Source organism: Pristiophorus japonicus, chromosome 2, assembly GCF_044704955.1.
Source record: "Pristiophorus japonicus isolate sPriJap1 chromosome 2, sPriJap1.hap1, whole genome shotgun sequence".
Classification (NCBI taxonomy): Eukaryota; Metazoa; Chordata; class Chondrichthyes; family Pristiophoridae; genus Pristiophorus; species Pristiophorus japonicus.
The window spans coordinates 203784935-203805656 of record NC_091978.1 but is presented as its reverse complement, the minus strand read 5'-3'; the positions used below and the strand labels follow the sequence as shown (position 1 = coordinate 203805656).

General features: G+C 44.2%; 1 protein-coding gene across 3 annotated transcripts in view; it reads left to right on the top strand.

Moving 5' to 3' along the window:
- Window positions 1-13269, top strand: part of slit2 (slit homolog 2 (Drosophila)) — an 850855-nt gene extending 837586 nt beyond the window's left edge. For all 3 annotated transcript variants that reach the window (XM_070870756.1, XM_070870755.1, XM_070870754.1), the window contains 2 exons: window positions 837-1048; window positions 11466-13269. In XM_070870756.1, the coding sequence (XP_070726857.1) occupies window positions 837-1048; window positions 11466-11707 (454 nt within the window). In that variant the 3' untranslated portion in view covers window positions 11708-13269. The remainder of the gene's footprint in view (window positions 1-836; window positions 1049-11465) is intronic.
- The last annotated feature ends 7453 nt before the right edge of the window (window positions 13270-20722 follow it).

Here is a 20722-nt window from a genome sequence, read left to right as displayed (position 1 = left end):
ACCTAGAGGTTGAAATTTCAGGGCCCGTGTAAATAGTATTATTGTGATTTTTGGATTTTGGAGTCTTTAACCCAGACTGAAGCTGAACTAGTTTGAGTGAAGTGGTTGCTTTTGACTGGGAAGATCTGTGTGGGCGCTACTACATTCTGTAACCAAGAGTAGTTTCTACCGATGTTCTGTCAGTGATCAGGTAGACAGGAGGGAGCTTCTGATTTGTGTGGAAAAATATCTCACCTGAAGGTTTAAATTCCTCTTACAGTGCACTACTTCATGCATTTTGAAAAAATTGCTCAATGCACAATTCATATGGAATAATAACTGATAAAATATGACACAAACGCATTAGGTAGTGTGCTACCAAATAAAATTAAACCCCAGGTACCTTCAACTGATGGCCTGACTGATATTGAGAACTTGGTATTTCAGAACTGTGGATGGGAATTCATACTGTACTACTCTGGCACAGCATGCCAGTGGTACTCCACCTCTAGACCATGCCAAGCTGGTGAACAGGTGAAAACAAAATTAGCTAAAGATAAAAATGTTACCTGAAGTATGTTGACTCCCAGCCTGAGGGTCCTCATTTCAAGTTCTACAGCTACCAGTTACTCAAATTTTCCCACCTTAGCTGCATCACTTCTCAATCAACCACGGGATGGACTACCATATGGGAGTGAGACTTTCTATCTGTGCAGCTAACATTGCTTGCCCACTCTTTGAGCAGCAGAAGATTGCATTATGGCAAGTGGCAAGAAGGAGAAAAAAAATAGAAACTGTAAGAAAAAAGCACTGATTACATTTGTTCATTATTTAATTGCATTTTCATTTGTTTTCAGGTGTGTGCATGGTATCTGTATGCCCATCAATGCCTTCTCATACAGCTGTAAATGCCAGCTGGGTTTTAAAAATGTACTGTGTGATGAGGAAGAAGAGCTCTTTAACCCCTGTCAGAACATCAGGTGTAAACATGGAAAATGCAGGCTTTCGGCTGTGAGCAGGCCTTACTGTGAATGTAATAGTGGATACACTGGAGAGAACTGTGACAAAGGTATGCAAGTAACTTTGTGAATGTAGGTCTGATTGTTTGCCTGCACATCTAAATCATAGCCTCATTTTCCGAAATGTTGTGACTTCAATCCACAATTAATTTTGGTCTGCTACACCATTTTTTTTCATTATATTTAAGTGTTTTCTCGATTATGAAAGCAATTGGTGCAGAAATTAATTATTTTCTTTGCTGTTGCATTTTTTGTGTCTGATTTCATTCCTCTGCCCAGATGAAAAGCCCACAATGTATGTTATACAGAATAGAACAAGTTGAAAAAAAAATCAATACTTAGTATACTTTTAAAGAAATTATGACAAACCTGTGACATAAATGTTCATCATCGTTCATTGTATACCACACCCCACTAGTTGAAGTCTGATGGTTCATGCAGAAACTGCTGTTCTTTGCTCTGTGGGAAGAAGTGTTTGTGAACTATGTTTTCCTCCCTCCTTTTTGAATATTGACGGATCAATCTGTATACCATCTAGCTGAATTATACTGAATGCTGATAATGGCATGACTGTATCCTAGATTACTCTTTCAAATACTAATGTTTGTGTTGCTGTATGCCTCAGTTTAATTCATTTTTCATATTATGAGCCTTCATTAAATGAATTCAAAAGCCCTTCATTTAAATAGGTTTAATTTATCAGCTTTAACCTCACTGCTGTTTATCTCACTTTAACATTTCTATATCTTTTTGGACTGAGCAGCCAAATCCAATGATTCTGCACTTAACCCTAGCACAAACTCTACCTCTGACCTCTCAGCTTCAACTGACCAATCACAGCACCTCTTGCAGGTGAGACGAATGGGAAAAGGGGTGAATCATTTCTTTTTTCTCTCTTCCTGCTAGTTACCCTTTCTAAATACCCTTTTCTTTTTTATTCGCTTGTTTGAATCCAATAAAATCTATCTTCCCCCATGATTCTGACTCAGAGTTTCCCCCTGCCCTTTTTCCTCGTGCAGTGTGATTTTCTTACTCTATTGGTGTAAGTGTTAAAGCATGCAGTCAGTGGTAATGATCTTGTTGATTCATGTTTCCATACCAGCTGACTGGAAACATAGTCAATAAATAAATAAGTGTGTAATGTGTTACAAAATCAATCCTTTTATATCCATAACAACTGATGGAGAAACTGGAGTGCTAAGGAAACTTGTGCTTGTTAGTCTTGATGGTGCATTTTGAGGCTGTAGACTTTTATTGTAAAGCATCATGTTTTCAGTCTCTGGTTAGAATAGCATTTACCACTGTTATGGTCCATACAAAACACATTTAGCAGGAATAAAGTGCTAGGTATTAGAATAACATTTTCTAAGAAGCGAGAGTCACTACTCAGTTTTATTCCACAAGTGAAGAAGGGTTTGTAAGTCACAAAGTTATGAAGCTTTTCCTCATAAGTAGAACAAACTAGTTATAAACTCATTCTCACTGAGTATTTTTTTATCTATAAATAAGTGTGAGGGTAATTTTGTGATGTTTTATCGTAATTTTTAAAAATTATTTCAAGTACAGATGGTACATTAATACTCCCAATTATATAATATAACTGGTCACATCCTGAAGAACTGAAATCTTGAACTGTGTGGCCATTTCAAGTTCCAACGTTTCTTCTTTTAGTAATCAGTCATGGAGTTTATATGAATTAACAATTTCCTAATTATATACAAAAACAAAGCAGATGAAAATATGATACCAAATTCTGCTTTCAATTATATGATTTATACTCTGTCCTACAGTGTAGCTACTGTTAGGGGCCTATAGACTACTCCACCAGTGACTTCTTCCCATTATTTCTTATCTCCACCAAAACTGATTCTACATCTTGATCTTCTGAGCCAATATAATTTCTCATTACTGCACTGATCTCATCCTTTATTAACAGAGCTACCACACCTCCTTTTCCTTTTTGCCTATCCTTCTGAAATTTCAAATACTCTTGAATATTCAGTTCCCAGCCTTGGCCCCCTTGCAACCACATTTCTATAATGGCTATCAGATCATACCCCTTTATTTCTACTTGTGCCGTCAACTCATCTCTCTTGTTTCGAATGCTGTGTGCATTCAGATATAGAGCTTTTAATTTTTGTCTTTTTACCATTTTTCCCTATTCTGACCCCACTTTCTGATGCACTCTTACGTTTATACGCTCTGTCCCTTCCTGTCACACTCTGGTTATCATTATCCTTATCACTACCCTGCACTATTGCCTTCTCCTTTCTCTTTGACTTTTTAAATATCCACTCACCTGAACCCTCCCCCTCACCTGAACCCTCCCCCTCACTATTTAGTTTAAAGCCCTATCTAAAGCCCTAGTTATTCAAATTGCCAGGACACTAGTCCCAGCATGGTTCAAGTGAAGCCCATCTCAACGGAACAGCTCCCTCTTACCCCAGTATATGTGCCAGTGGCCCATGAATCGAAACGCATTTCTCCCACACCAATCTTTAAGCCACGCGTTCATCTCTCTGATCTTATTTACCCTATGCAAATCTGTACAACATAAGAGCTCATGGGATTAGGGTAATATATTAGCATGGATAGAGGATTAGCTAACTAACAGATAACAGAGAGTCGGGATCAATGGGTCATTTTCAGGTTGGCAAACTGTAACTAGTGGGGTGCCACAGGGATCAGTGCTGAGGCTTCAACTATTTACAATCTATATTAATGACTTGGATGAAAGGACCAAGTGTAATTTAGCCAAATTTGATGATAATGCAAAGATAGGTGGGAAAGCAAGTTGTGAGGAGGACACAATTAATCTACAAAGGGATATAAATATGCTGTGTGAGTGGGCAAAAATTTGGCAGATGGATAATAATGTGGGAAAATGTGAGGTTGTCCACTTTGGTAGGAAAAATAAGAAACCAAATTATTATTTAAAGGGAGAGAGATTACAAAATGCTGCAGTACAGAGGGATCAGAGGTTCCTTGTACATGAAACACAAAAAGTTAGCATACAGGTACAGCAAGTAATTAGGAAGGCACATGAAATGTTGGCCTTTATTGCAAGGGGAATGGAGCATAAAAGTAGGGAAGTCTTGCTACAACTGTACGTTGGTGTGACAACACCTGGAGTACTGCGTACAGTTTTGGTCTCCTTATTTAAGGAGGAATATACTTGCATTGGAGGCAGTTCAAAGAAGATTCATTAGGTTTATTCCTGAGATGAAGGGGTTGTCTAATGAAGAAAATTTCTTATGCTATTTCTTATGTTCTTATGAAAGAAACTCTGCTCATGCTCCTTTCAGTTAAAAATCTTATACTTCTACCAAACGGCTGCCAAATGTGGCATGCTTGGATGAAGGAGAAGCGACTTTTTATTTGTTCTCGAGATGTGGGCAATGCTGACAAAGCCACCTTTATTGCCCATCACTAGTTACATAAGAACATAAGAAATAGGAGCAGAAGTAGGCCATTTGGTCGCCATTCAATAAGATCATGGCTGATCTGATCATGGACTCAGCCCCACTTCCCTGCCCACTCTCAATAACCCTTTATTCCCTTATTGCTCAAAAATCTGTCTATCTCCGCCTTAAATATATTCAATGACCCAGCCTCCACAGCTCTCTGGGGCAGAGAAATCCATACATTTACAACCCTTTGAGAGAAGAAATTTCTCCTCATCTGAGTTTTAAATGGGAGGCCACTTATTTTGAGACTATGTCCCCCAGTTTTAGTTTCCCCTATGAGTGGAAATATCCTCTCTGCATCCACCTTGTCGAGCACCCTCTGTCATGTATCTTACATTATTATATATAACTGTATCCTAATATGCTATACATGACTGTAATAAGATATGACCTGTAACCACCAGCATACGTTACCACCAGGGGTGCACTTGCAAGAGACAGATATATAAAGACAGGTCTCAGGCAAGTGCAGCATTCCAGAGCTGTGAAATAAAGGTGCAGGTCCAGAGTGACCTTGACTTCACTACATGCCTCGTGTGACTCTGTACTGAGGGAACAGGACTTTACAGTGGCGATGAGTTACGGGATTACAGAATCCACAGAATGGCGAACAACGGATCAGATGAAAAGTACAATGTGGGAGACAATTTGGAGGACTATATAGAAAGGCTCCAGCAAAGCTTTGTAACCAAAGACTGGTTAGGCGACGATAAGGCAGACAAGAGAAGAGCCCATCTCTTGACCAGCTGTGGCTTGAAAACATACGCTTTAATGAAAGATCTGTTGGCACCTGAGAAACCAGCAAGCAAGTCGTTTGAAGAATTGAGCACACTGGTAAGAGACCACCTGAAGCCAGCGAGCAGCCTACACATGGCCAGACACAGGTTCTACAACTACAGACACTGTGTGGGCCAGAGCATACGCGACTTCGTGGCGGAACTTCGGAGGTTGGCTAGTTTATGTGAGTTCTCCGATGAACTGAGGAGAGAAATGCTTAGAGACTTTTTCATTGAAGGAATAGGCCACGCAGGCATATTCCGAAAGCTCATAGAGACCAAGAACCTGACCTTAGAGGCAGCAGCACTGGTTGCACAGACATTCTTGGTAGGGGAAGAGGAAACGAGGTTGATTTACAATGCAGGTACGACAACTAACGAAATATCGGAACAAGAAGTTCACAGCACTAAACAAGCTGCTACCCCCACACACAGACAAAACCGGGAGAACAGGTTCTCGACAGCAGGCAGAAGCCATCAAGGGCCACAGGAACGGCCGTTCACACCTCATCAACCCACAATGCGAGCAATCAATGACAAACTGAGAGAAGCTCAAGAGAGATCAGCCAGACGCAGCTCATTCTTTGGGAACACTTTGAACAATGGAACAGGTCTGTGCTGGAGGTGTGGGGGTGGGCACTCGTCAAGGGGATGTCGATTTCAGCAGGCTGTTTGCAGAAATTGTGAATATACAGGGCATTTGGCCCACATGTGCAAAAAAACGGCAGCTCGGCTGGTATACGAATCGGATGGGTCGGAAAGCGGACCAGAAGATGGTGGGGACAGTACCCAGGACACCGATGTACAGCGGGTCAACACGATCAATGGCCGCTGCTCCTACAACAGGACGCCTCCTATAATGATGAGGGTCCTACTCAACGGGATATCTGTCAACATGGAGCTGGATACGGGAGCGAGTCAATCTCTCATGGGCGCTCAACAATTTGAACAACTGTGGCCGCATAAAAGAGACAGACCAAAACTCACAAAGGTCGACACCAAACTAAGGACCTATACCAAAGAAATCGTACCAGTCCTCGGCAGCGCCATGCTCTCTGTCACACACAAAGGGACAGTGAACCGACTTCCCCTGTGGATTGTCCCCGGAGACCCCCCAGCACTGCTGGGGAGAAGCTGGCTGGCAAAACTAAACTGGAAATGGGATGATGTCCATGCCATGTCATTAGAGGAACAGACCTCCTGCTCAACAGTTATAAAGCGATTTGAACATCTCTTTCAGCCAGGTGTGGGCACTTTCAAAGGGGCCAAAGTCAAAATCTACATCACACAGGATGCTAGACCAGTCTATCACAAGGCCAGAGCTGTACCCTATGTGATGAGGGAAAAGATTGAACACGAACTAGACAGGCTTCTGCGGGAAGGCATTATATCACCTGTGGAATTTAGCGACTGGGCAAGTCCCATCGTCCCAGTCATGAAGCCTGATGGATCCGTACGAATCTGTGGGGACTACAAATCTACCATAAACAGAGTCTCCCTACAGGACCAGTACCCGCTGCCCAGAGCGGAGGACTTATTTGCTACATTGACTGGAGGTAAACTTTTCTCAAAATTAGACCTCACATCTGCGTATATGACGCAAGAATTGACCGATGAATCCAAGCTACTCACCACCATCAACACACATTGAGGCCTTTTCATGTACAATCGATGCCCATTCGGCATCAGGTTGGCAGCTGCCATATTCCAGCGCAACATGGAGAGTCTGCTCAAGTCCATCCCAGGGACGGTTGTATTTCAAGACGACATACTTATCACGGGCAGGGACACCGACTCCCATCTCCGTAATTTGGAGGAAGTACTAAAGCGGTTGGATCGGGTAGGCCTACGAGTCAAGAAATCCAAGTGCCTGTTTCTCGCACCCGAGGTTGAATTTTTGGGCAGAAGGATTGCCGCTGATGGAATCCGCCCAACAGAGTCCAAAACAGAAGCAATTCACCTGGCACCCAGGTCCCGGAATGTCTCAGAACTGCGCGCCTTTCTCAGGCTACTCAATTACTTTGGGAACTTTATGCAGAACTTAAGCATGCTGCTGGAGCCTCTCCACGTGCTACTCAGGAAGGGGTGCGATTGGTTTTGGGGGGACGCCCAGGAACGCGCCTTCAATAAGGCACGCAATCTTCTGTGTTCCAACAGTGTTTTGACTTTCTTTGACCCAGGTAAAAAGCTAGTTCTCACATGCGATGCGTCAGCGTATGGGGTCAGGTGCGTTTTGCAATATGTCAATAGTGCGGGCAAATTACAACCCATAGCTTATGCCTCCAGGTCACTTTCGCGGGTGGAGCGCGGGTACGGAATGATAGAGAAGGAGGCGCTCGCGTGCGTATACGGTGTCAAAAAGATGCACCAATACCTTTTCGGGGCCAAGTTCACGTTAGAAACCGACCACAAGCCCCTCATGTCCCTCCTATCCGAGAGCAAGGCAATAAACGCCAATGCCTCGGTGCGAATTCAACGGTGGGCACTCATGCTGGCGTCTTACGACTATACCATAAGGCACAGACAACTGTGCCGACGCGCTCAGCAGGCTACCCCTGGCGACTCTGGAAGGGTCTGACGAACAGGACTGTGAGATAGTCATGGCAATAAATGCCTTTGAGTCCACAGATTCGCCCATGACAGCTCGTCAAATCAGAGCCTGGATGGCCAGCAACCCCACGTTATCCTTAGTAAAAAGATGTGCCCTAACCGGTGACTGGGCAGAGGCTCGCGATGCCTGCCCTGAGGAATTAAAATTCTTTCACAGGCGCATGCATGAGCTATCACTACAAGCAGACTGCCTGATGTGGGGCAGCCGCGTAGGCATGCCTCTGCGAGGTAGAGAGGCATTTGTCCGGGAGCTCCACCGCGAGCACCCGGGGATCGTTCTCATGAAGGCCACAGCCAGATCCCACGTCTGGTGGCCTGGTATTGACGTGGACTTGGAGCTCTGCGTCCGAAGGTGCACCATTTGTACCCAACTGAGCAATGCCCCCAGGGAGGCTCCACTGAGCCCCTGTCCCTGGCCTACAAAACCGTGGTCACGGGTGCACGTAGACTATGCGGGCCCATTCATGGGCAAAATGTTCCTCATAGTTGTAGATGCATTTTCAAAGTGGATCGAATGCACCATTTTAAACTCGAGCACAACCTCCACCACTGTGGAGAGCCTCGCAACCATGTTGGCAATGCACGGAATCCCTGACATATTGGTCAGTGACAATGGTCCGTGCTTCACCAGCGCAGAATTCCAAGACTTTATAATTGACCATAAATCACGTCAAGACGGCACCGTTCAAACCGGCCTCCAACGGCCAGGCGGAACGAGCAGTGCAAATCATTAAACAAGGCATGCTTAAAATCCAAGGTCCCACTCTGCAGGGTCGCCTGTCGCGACTGCTGCTGGCATACAGATCTCGTCCGCACTCACTGACTGGGATCCCCCCCCCGTGCAACTGTTGATGAAAAGGACTTTAAAAACAAGGCTCTCATTAATCCTCCCAGACATGCACAAAATCGTTGAGGCAAAGCGCCGTAAGCTGACTGAGTACCATGATAGAAATTCGAGGGGGAGATGGAATGAGATAGGGGACAAAGTGTTTGTCCTAAATTATGGCAGGGGTCCCAAATGGCTTGCAGGGACAGTAACGGGCCAGGAAGGAAACAGGTTACTGGTAGTACAAATGGACAATGGCAAAACCTGCCGGAGGCATGTAGACCAAGTCAAAAGCAGATTTACCAACAACAAAAGCAGATTTACCAGAGGCAGACTACAATGTGGAACTCGCACCACACCTGGTGGACAGACAGAGGGAACAACCTGAGGAAAGGGCAATCCCAACAGACAGCCCAGGCGAGTCAACAACAATCACACCAATCGAAACAGACAGCACAGGCGAGATACCAGCAACCACACCCAAAGAAAAACAGACACCAAGGCAAACAACTGAACCACAACTCAGACGCTCCACGCGAGAGCGTAGACCACCTGAGAGACTGAACCTATAAAGACAATAAGACCTTGGGGGAGGGTGATGTCATGTATCTTACATTATTATATATAACTATCCTAATATGCGATAGATGACTGTAATAAGATATGACCTGTAACCACCAGCATATGTTACCACCAGGGGTGCACTTGCAAGAGACAGATATATAAGGACAGCTCTCAGGCAAGTGCAGCATTCCAGAGCTATGAAATAAAGGTGCAGGTTCAGAGTGACCTTGACTTCACTACATGCCTCGTGTGAATCTGTACTGAGGGGACAGGACTTTACACCCTCATTATCTTATGTGTTTCAATAAGAACACCTCTCATTCTTCTGAACTCCAATATGTATAGGCCCAACCTACTCAACCTATCCTCATAAGTCAACCCTCTCATTTCCGGAACCAACCTAGTGAACCTTCTCTGAACAGCCTCCAATGCAAGTATATCCTTACTTAAATACGGAGACCAAAACTGTATGCAGTACTCTAGGTGTGGCCTTACCAATACCCTGTACAGTGGTAGCAGGATTTCTCTGCTTTTATACTCTATCCCCCTTGCAATAAAGGCTAACATTCCATTTGCCTTCCTGTTAATTGCTGTACCTGCATATTAACTTTTTGTGTTTCATGCACAAGTACCCCCAGTCCCTCTGTACTGCAGCACTTTGCAATTTTTCTCCATTTAAATTATAATTTGCATTTCTATTATTTCTGCCGAAATGGATAACCTCACATTTTCCCACATTATACTCCATCTGCCAAACTTTTGGCCATTCACTTAGCCTGTCTATATCCCTTTGCAAATTTTTTGTATCCTCCTCACAATTTGCTTTCGCACCCATCTTTGTATCATCAGCAAACTTGGCTACATTACTCTTGGTCCCTTCCTCCATGTCATTAATATAGATTATAAATAGTTGAGGACCCAGCACCGATCCCTGCGGCACCCCACTAGTCACTGTTTGCCAACCGGAAAATGATCCATTTTTCCTGATTCTCTGTTTTCTGTTAGTTAGCCAAACCTCCATCCATGCTAATATATTACTGCCAACCCCATGAACTTTTATCGTGCAGTAACCTCTTATGTGCCACCTTATCAAATGCCTTCTGGAAATCCAAATACACCACATCCACTGATTCCCCCTTATCCATTCTGCTCATTACATCCTCAAAGAACTCCAGCAAATTTGTCAAACATGATTTCCCTTTCATAAAACCATGCTGACTCTGCTTGATTGAATCATGCTTTTCCAAATGTTGTGCTACTGCTTCCTTAATAATGGACTCCAGCATTTTCCCAATGACAGATGTTAGGCTAATTGGTCTATAGATTCCTGCTTTTTGTCTGCCTCCTTTTTTAAATAGTGGGGGGGGTTCCATTTGCAGTTTTCCAATCCGCTGAGACCGCCCCAGAATCCAGGGAATGTTGGTAGATTACAACCAATGCATTCACTATCTCTGCAGCCCCGAGGATGTAAGCCATCAGGTCCAGGGGACTTGTCCGCCTTTTGTCCCATTATTTTACCGAGTACTACTTCATTAGTGATAGTGATTGTATTAAGTTCCTCCCTCCTTATAGGCCCGTGATTATCCACTATTTTTTCTCGAGATGTGGACAATGCTGCAAAGCTACCTTTATTGCCCATCACTAGTCATGCTGATAAATGATGTGTTTGCTAGGGCATTTAGAATCAACCACACAATGGGGGAGTCGCATGTAGGGATGGTACGTTCTCTTCCCTGAAGGGCATTAGTGAACCATTGGATCCTTTTATGACAATCCAATAACTGATTACTCTTTTTGGTACTAGCTTACAAATCACCAGATTTAATGAATTCAATTTCACAATTTTGCCCGGTTTTGAACTCACAAGTTCTGGGTTGCTTGTCCAGTACTGTACACTTCTTTCCATATGGTGACACAGGAACATATGTAGACTTCCAAAGATAATGGCTGGTGCTGTGAGCTACCTTCATAACTGATGGTGCTGAACTCTAGATAACGACAGCTTAGTTAAAGGAGTTTCTACTTTTCATTCAAAGTACGAAAATATTTTATTTCCTGTTTTGGCAACTGTGGAACTTGCACAATGACCAAACCATTTAGATATAAGCTAATTAGTGCTGCAGGTTTAAGACTATGCATAGTGCAAGAAACTAAATACATTACTGGAACGGCGCCATTATTAGAAGTAAATCAGAAGTAATAGTTTTTCCATTCTCATTTCCAGAAATCTCCTGTCGAGGGGAACGAATCAGAGATTACTACCAGAAGCAGCAAGGCTATGCTGCCTGCCAGACAACCAAAAAGGTCTCGCGGTTAGAGTGCAGAGGCGGATGTGACAACGGACTGTGCTGTGGACCTCTGAGAAGCAAGCGACGGAAATACAGTTTTGAATGCACTGACGGCTCTTCATTTGTGGAGGAGGTAGAGAAAGTTGTGAAATGCGGCTGCTCACGATGTTCCTTGTAAAAGCTTCAAATGCTCGACCTTTTTCAAAACAATGTGCGCCTGGTGACTGTGTGGGACGTATTTTGCTTCCGTGGTGGAGATATTTGAATTATATTGTAAAATACAGAACAGACTTATTTTTATTATCAGAAGATGACTATTTTCTTCATTTACAAAAATGTTTCAAGTCCTTTTGACTGAATGTTGTTGCACAACGCATAAAAGTGTCTGTTAGAAGCCAAACCCATTTTGGACTGGATTTCGACTTTTCCTGGCTCGGCAAAAGGAAGCTTTCCATATTTTGACATCAAGTGGACAAAAAAAGCGAAATCCAAAGGAGGTCTGTGCCACTGAAAGTGGGTGATGCCCGCTTGAAGAAGGGACAAGCTGCCAGTCTTGTCAGTTCATCTTTGAAACAGGGACACGGATTTAACTGTGCTGTAAGGAAATGAAACCAAGAATGTGCATCGATGAAGAAGCCCTGGAACTTCCGCTGTCATTTTATATCTTGATTATGTGAAGTCATTTTTCTTTTCCCCGGTATAATGTGTACATTAGCATATTCGAGCTTACAATGTGTTTTAGCAAGCCTTATTTCCAGTATTAATTCTTTGTAATATAATTATAAATGGGGACTATACAACAAATAGAGAATTGATGTATGGATTACTTAGTTGGATAAAGTTTTGTGGTTTTCTTTTGAAATGAGTTTACACAGTATTCAAAATATCATTAAGAAGTATTTATTGTATCAAAAAAACTTGTACCTAATTTTGTTAGAACTTCTCTTTCACTCCATTTTTGAATCTTTAATATATATTAATTTATATTTCGTCCTCATATTTTTGTATGTTAAAAACGTTTAAAAAAATGATTGCAGTTTTTTTTTATTTTGGGGGGGATAGAGTAACTAACATTCTAGCATGTCCACTCGGGGTGAATTGTCGTGTTACCTTTTTGATCAGTTGTGTCTCCTGTACTTTTGACCAATGACATTGCTCTGGTTTACAAAGCCTGGGAAATAACCTCAGCCTAACAGTGTCACATGTAACAAACCAGTGTATATTTTGTGAAATTCTGCTGAATTTGTACCTTACCAGAGAAATAATGATCTCCTTGGCAAACTAGACTTTTTGTTATAGAAGTGATTTTTTTCAACACACCACGCCCCGCCCCACGCCCCCCCCCCCCCCCCCCCCATCCTCCCCTGAACTTTGGTAAAGATAAATTATAACACATGCTATTTCCTGGCAGATGGACAAGTTTTTACATATCAGGATATTGTTGGAGTTCCTCAGCTACCTGACTGAATGTAAAATTCAGAATTGTCTCATTTTCTTGACTACTGAAACTACTTGTCAGCCCTTTGTTTTCCTACAGTAGCTTGTTGCTGCTAAACCTCAGATTTAGAGTTCATAAATTTAAGTAGTTGGGCTGTGCTCTTTACAAATTAAAGACTGGGAACGCCTGTGTAAATACAACTTGGTTTCCTTTAATTTCCTTTTACAACTGGTTAGATGTACATGTTGACTGATATCAGTAATGCTACTGATGTTTGTAAATTAAATCAGATATTAACTTCAGTCGGATTTACCCTTGTATTTATTGAATAGTTACATAGTGCCATGCTTGTTGGTAGAAAGAAAAGGCAAAACTTACTTTTCTCATTCCATCCTTGCTTCTGCTGACCAGGTTACTAGTTTAACAGCTTGAAGAGAGAAGCATAGGGGGAGAAATTCAATTTTGTTCACCCATCTTTTGGGTGTAAAATCAACATTAGGGACACGAATTTCAGGTCATGGTCTCCCGTGTCCGGTCTCCACTGGAATGGTGCTGACCACTACCTTAGATCGGGCAACTTTAAGTCGTCCTGGTTGGGACGCGGGGTCCTCATTAAATTCTTAAAATAAGGGTCCTGCACCCGGAATCCCAAAATGAACGGTTATCACACAGGATTTGCTGATTCTTAAGTCCGCTCAGTAATTCTTGGCACCAACAGTAGCATAGCAAGCTGCACCAACGCAATTTAAAGGGATAAAAACAGAAAATGCTGGAAATGCTCAGTAGGCCAGGGAGCATCTGGAAAGAGAAACAGAGTTAATGTTTTGGGTTGATGACCTTTCATCAGAAGGGATCCTTGGCTCCATTCAAGTAAGTCATAGAATCATAGAAATTTACAGCACAGAAGGAAGTCATTCGGCCTAATCCTACTTTCCAGCTCTTGGTCCACAGCCTTGTAGGTTACGGCACTTCAAGTTCATACCCAAGTACTTTTTAAATACTACGAGGGTTTCTGCCTCTATCATTTTTCAGGCAGTGAGTTCCAGAACCGCCGCCACCCTCAGGGTGAAAATATTTCTTCTTAACTCCCCTTTAAACCTGTTACGTCTGTAATGTACTTATGAATGACTCCTCGAGGCAATGTGTTGTACTCAAACTCGAGTGACCTTGGTCTTTTATTCGTAACTCCAGAGTGAGACACAAGCATGGCGGAAAGCCTTTTATACTGTGCCCTGCACATCTATGCAGGTGACCCTCAGGTCTCCTACCGCAGTGCCCTCTGGTGGATAGCCTCTGCCACAGGGGCAGGAAACCCCGGTCTCCACCAGTTGCACCCTCGAGTGGTGCCAGCATAGTTATATACACAATGTAAACCTTATTGATAGTACATCAGGTAACACGTGTCCATCTTATGCAACTATACAGTGACTACACAGAGAGTATATCTATAGTCTGCATATACAACATCACTCGCTCCCGAGTCCTTTGTGCCGATTACTTTGCACTATGTGCTCTGGCTTAGCTCTCCACAGACTGAAGTGCCAATAGCCCTTGCACCTTGACTGTGCTTTGGCTTGGCTCTCTCCCTGTTAACCCCCAAGTCTTTTTACCACAATGTTGGGTAGTGGTTACCAGTTTGGATAGTTCGATGATGCAGCGGAGGTTCCAGAGGGTTCTGGGGGTGATCCATGTGTGTGTCCATGGCTACATACATCAATTTCCCATCCCGCCCTCCACACAGTGAGATCATGCAGTAGGCCCATTACATTAACATACAGGAAAAGACACAGTGCAATTACAAAGAAAGGAAGTTACAGTTTGCGTTGTGACACTTTGGTTCAGTGACTTACATTCGTTACGTTTTACGGTCGTGCACCAGGATTCGTAGATTGCATTCATGGTTCAATCATGGTCAGTGCTGAGGTAGCAGTACAGGTGTGCGAGGACACTGGTTCCAGAGCAACAGGACGGGGTCCTAGTCGTCTGTTGGCGGCGCTGCGCCCCTGCTAGCGGGGTGGGCTTGGCTCGCTCACCTTGCCAGTACTCGGCCTTTGCCGTTACCTAGTGGTGGGCAGAGCCACAGATGTGTGTGGCCTCCCTCTCATTCTTTGTGGGCTGCAGAATCTTTTGCCTGCTCTCTAATGGTGTTGGGAACCTGGCTGTTCCAGGTCCCGTTTGGGGAACTCGTTGGTTCTGACCTTTCACTCCCGGACATGGCCGAGGTAGCGACTGGGTCTGGGGGCTGCACCATCTCCACCCGGGTGGTGGGCAATGGCGGCCGACTGCACGTATTGGCGCCGTTTTCGTTTCCAGGTCCGTGGCAAATGGTGCCATCGGGTGCCTGCAGTGTGGGATAGACCTGGGGCAGGGTATCAGGATCAGTGCCTTCACCCTCCTGAGGTCACTGGCCTATAACTTGTGGGAACACCTGGGGCACGGCATCAGGATCAGCGCCTTTACCCTACAGAATTCGCATGCTTGCTACTTTTGGGGACACACCATTCCTGACATCTCGCAACGACATTTTGTTTACATTAGGACTGGTACCGACATCTCGCAACAACATTTTGTTCACAATCTTAATTGGTTCGCTACATTGATTGCCATCCGTACAATGTCTCTTTAAGTTCAGTTGGTTGCAGGTCTCCTTTAAGAGAACCCTGCTGGCTTTACCCCAATTGAATCCTTTGTTAGTCACCAAGTGTTGGTTCCTCAGCGTTGCACCTCGTGACATGGCCGCGGCCATCTTTTTTTTCAGTCACGCTGCACCTCGCTGCAGCAGGGGTGCCATCTTGCCTCTGTCCTCGAGGTTGACTGCCTTGATCCTTCTCTCCCGCGATTTTGCCACAAAACCTGGAAGAGTGCCTGTGAATTTGCTATTCCTCACCAGGAGTCCTGCCACTGGAGCCGGGAAGGTAGAACATAAGAACATAAGAATTAGGAACAGGAGTAGGCCATCTAGCCCCTCGAGCCTGCTTCGTCATTCAACAAGATCATGGCTGATCTGGCCTTGGACTCAGCTCCACTTACCCGCCCGGTCCCCGTAAATAAGAACATATAAGAACAAAAGGTACTTTTAGGTCGTGCCGGTCGGATCATTGCCACATAGTCGTGATGGACAGTCTGTGCCTCAGTTGCTTCGCTGGTCTGTTCTCTGGTGCCTGGCCCAAGCGAAGGTGAGGTTTTGCTCGGCCTCTGAGCATGGGGGACATCGAGTGCTGGATCTTCCCCATACACCTTCCGAGTAGCGTTGGACCATCACCTGCAACAATCCACTTGTGCACCACACCATTATGGATTACACTTACATCCGCACTACCAAGGACTGGGGTCAGCTCCTTGGTGTAGGTGTGCAACTTTTCCTGCACTGGAACCAGCTCGTGTCATTTTCCGTTTCATAGCCTCTCAAAGGCATCCTGGCTCATCACTGACTGGCTCGCTCCCGTGTCCAGTTCCATGCAGACTGGAACGCCATTTATCTCGACTTCCATCTTCACTGGAGGACAATCGGTTGTGCAGGTATACACTCCATACACTTCTTCTTGGAGTTGAGTTGCCTCTCTGACCAAATCATCACACTCCCCGCTGGATTCAAAGTCATCTACCGACTCTTCTGCTAGATACTGAGTCGTATTTCTTTTACGCATATGCTGGAGGTGGCCCTTCGTGTTACAGGCTTTGCACATATACTCAGCAAACTGACACTGGTGAGCCCTATGGTTTCCTCCCAACACCAGCATGGTACTACTCGATTAGCACCCCTCGGTACACTCTGGAATCCTGAGGTCTGTACTCTCTGCGCTGGGCAGAGCCATGTTCTACAGTCTTACCTGTGAAAGGCACCATTCTGTGTACAGTACTTGCAGGGTTTGAGTCCACAGGATGAATAATTTGCTTGGTGCTGCAGGTCGAGACCTTCTGCAGATTGCCTGTGGTGTCAGCAGATAATAACTTGTGAAGGAGGCTCTTGTGGCCAATTCCTATAATGAAGATGTCTCACAATGTTTCGTTGAGGTGCGTGCCAAAATCACACGGTGCCACAAGTCTCCTGAGGGCGGCAGCATATTTTGCAATCTCCTGGCCCTCAGGTCTGCAGTGAGTGTAGAATCTGTGCCTGGACATGAGGATGCTCTGTTTTGGTTTTATTTGGTCGCGAATTAGTTCAGTCAGCTCATCGTATTTGTAATCCTTGGCCTTCCTGTGTGCCAGAAAGTCCCTGACGAGGCGGTAGACCTCAGGCCCACAACTGGTCAGCAGTATAGCCTTGCGCTTCTCCTGCCAATGTGTCCGTCTCCCCTGCCAGGTCGTTTGCCACGAAAAATTGGCGAGCCTTTCCGTGAAGGCACCCCAATCATCATCCCCTGTGAAGTCTTTTAGTGTGCCAAAGGTAGCTATAATCGCGTGAAAGTCCGTATTCTCGTCGCCAGTTGTTATGTCTGTAATGTACTTATGAATGACTCCACGAGGCAATGTGTTGTACTTAAACTGTAGTGACCTTGGTCCTTTATTCGTAACTCCAGAGTGAGGCACAAGCAAGGTGGGCAGGCTTTTATACTGGGCCCTGCACACCTATGCAGGTGACCCTCATGTCTTCCAGCGCAGTGCCCTCTGGTGGACAGCCTCTGCCACAGGGGCAGGAACCCCGGTCTCCACCAGTTGCATCCTCTAGTGGTGCCAGCATAGTATATACACAGTGTAAACCTTATTGACAGTACATCAAGTAACAAGTCTCCATCTTATGCAACTATACAGTGACTAGACATAGAGTATATCGATAGTCTGCATATTTAACAAACGTCCTTCCACTTACTTTAAATCTATGCCCCTTGGTTATTAACCCCTCTGATAAGAGGAATAGGTTATTCCTATCCAATCTATCCAGACCCCTCATCATTTTATACATAGAAACATAAAAACATAGAAAATAGGTGCAGGAGTGGCCATTCGGCCCTTCGAGCCTGCAGCACCATTCAATATGATCATGGCTGATCATGCACTTTAGTACCCCATTCCTGCTTTCTCTCCATATCCCTTGATCCCTTTAGCCGTAAGGACCACATCTAACTCTCTTTTGAATGTATCCAATAAACTGGCCTCTTTCTGTGGTTGAGAATTCCACATGCTCACAACTCTCTGTGTGAAGAGGTTTCTCCTCATCTTGGTCCTAAATGGCTTACCCCTTATCCTTAGACTGTGACCCCTGTTTCTGCACTTCCCCAACATCGGGAACATTCTTCCTGCATCTAACCTGTACATTCCTGCCTGAATTTTATATGTTTCTATGAGATCCCCTCTCATCCTTCTAAATTCCATTGAATATAAGTCTAGTCGATTCATTTTTTCTTCATATGTCAGCCCTGTCATCCTGGCCATCAGTCTGGTGAACCTTCGCTGTGCTCCCTCACTAGCAAGAATGACCTTCCTCAGATTAGGAGACCAAAACTGTACACAATATTCAAGGTGTGGCTTCACCAAGGCCCTGTACAACTGTAGTAAAACCTCCCTGCTCCTATACTCAAATCCTTTAGCTATGAAGGCCAACATGCCATTTGCCTTCTTCACCCCCTGCTATACCTGCTTGCCAACTTTCAATGACTGATGTACCATGACACCCAGGTCTCATTGCACCTGCCCTTTTACTAATCTGTCACCATTCAGATAATAAGCTGCCTTCCTGTTTTTACCACCAAAATGGATAACCTCACATTTATCTACATTATACCTCATCTGCCATGCATTTGCCCATGCACCTCACCTGTCCAAGTCACCCTGCAGCTTCTTAGCATCCTCCTGACAGCTCACACTGCCACCCTGTCATCTGCAAACTTGGAGATATTACATTGAATTCCTTTGTCGAAATGATTAATGTATATTGTAAATAGCTGGGGTCCCAGCACTGAACCTCGTGGTACCCCACTAGTCACTGCCTGCCATTCTGAAAAGGACCCGTTTATTCCGACTCTATGCTTCCTGTCTGCCAACCTGTCAGTTCTCTATCCACATCAATACAGTACCCCCAATATCATGTGCTTTAATTTTGTACACTAATCTCTTTCGTGGGACTTTGTCAAAAGCCTTTTGAAAGTCCAAATACACACATCCACTGGCTCCGCCTTGTCCACTCTACTAGTTACATGCTCAAAAAATTCTCGAAGATTTGTTAAGCATGATTTCCCTTTCATAAATCCATGCTGACGTGGACTGATCCTGTCACTGCTTTCCAAATGCGCTGCTATTACATCTTTAATAAGTGATTCCAACATTTTCCCCACCACCAATATCAGGCTAACCAGTCTATAATTCCCTGTTTTCTTTCTTCCTCCTTTTTTAAAAAGTGGTGTTACATTAGCTACCCTCCAGTCCATAGGAACTGATCCAGAGTTGACAGAATGTTGGAAAATGATCACCAATGCATCCACCATTTCTAGGGCCACTTCCTTAAGTACTCTGGGATGCAGACTATCAGGCCTTGGGGATTTATTGGCCTTCAATCCCATCAATTTTCCTAACACAATTTCCTGAATAATAAAGATTTCCTTTCGTTCCTCCTTCTCGCTAGACCCTCGGGTCCCTAGTTTTTCCGGAAAGTTATTTGTGTCTTCCTTCGTGAAGACAGAACCAAAGTATTTGTTCAATTGGTCTGTCATTTCTTTGTTCCCCATTATAAGTTCACCTGATTCTGACTGCGAGGGACCTACATTTATCATCACTAATCTTTTTCTCTTCATGTATCTGTAGAAGCTTTTGCAATCAGTTTTTATGTTCCCTGCAAGCTTCCTCTCATACTTTATTTTCCCTTTCCTAATTAAACCATTTGTCCTCCTCTGCTGAATTCTAAATTTCTCCCAGTCCTCAGGTTTGCTACTTTTTCTGGCCAATTTTTATGCCTCTTCATTGGATTTAACACTATCCGTAATTTCCCTTGTAAGCCATGGTTGAGCCACCTGAACCGTTTTATTTTTATGCCAGACAGAGATGTACAATTGTTGAAGTTCATCCATGTGATATTTAAATGTCTGCCATTGCCTATCCACCGTCAACCCTTTAAGTATCATTCGCCAGTCTATCCTAGGCAAATCACATCTCATACCATCGAAGTTACCTTTCTTTAAGTTCAGGACTCTAGTCTCTGAATTAACTGTGTCACTCTCCATCTTAAGATGAATTCTACCACTTTTTAAAAAGAGAGGGAGAGAGAAAGCGGGTAATTATAGACCGGTTAGCCTGACATCAGTAGTGGGGAAAATGTTGGAATCAATCTTTTAGGATGAAATAGCAGCGCATTTGGAAAGCAGTGACAGGATCGGTCCAAGTCAGCATGGATTTACGAAAGGGAAATCATGCTTGACAAATCTTCTGGAATTTTTTGAGGATGTAACTAGCAGAGTGGACAAGGGAGAACCAGTGGATATGATGTATTTGGACTTTCAAAAGGCTTTTCACAAGGTCCCGCACAAGAGATTGGTGTGTAAAATCAAAGCGCATGGCATTGGGGGTAATGTACTGATGTGGATAGAGAACTGGTTGGCAGACAGGAAACAGAGAGTCGGGATAAACGGGTCCTTTTCAGAATGGCAGACAGTGACTAGTGGAGTGCCGCAGGGCTCAGTGCTGGCACCCCAGCTATTTACAATATACATTAACGATTTAGATGAAGGAATTGAGTGTAATATCTCCAAGTTTGCGGATGACACTAAACTGGGTGGCGGTGTGAGCTGTGAGGAGGATGCTAAGAGGCTGCAGGGTGATTTGGAC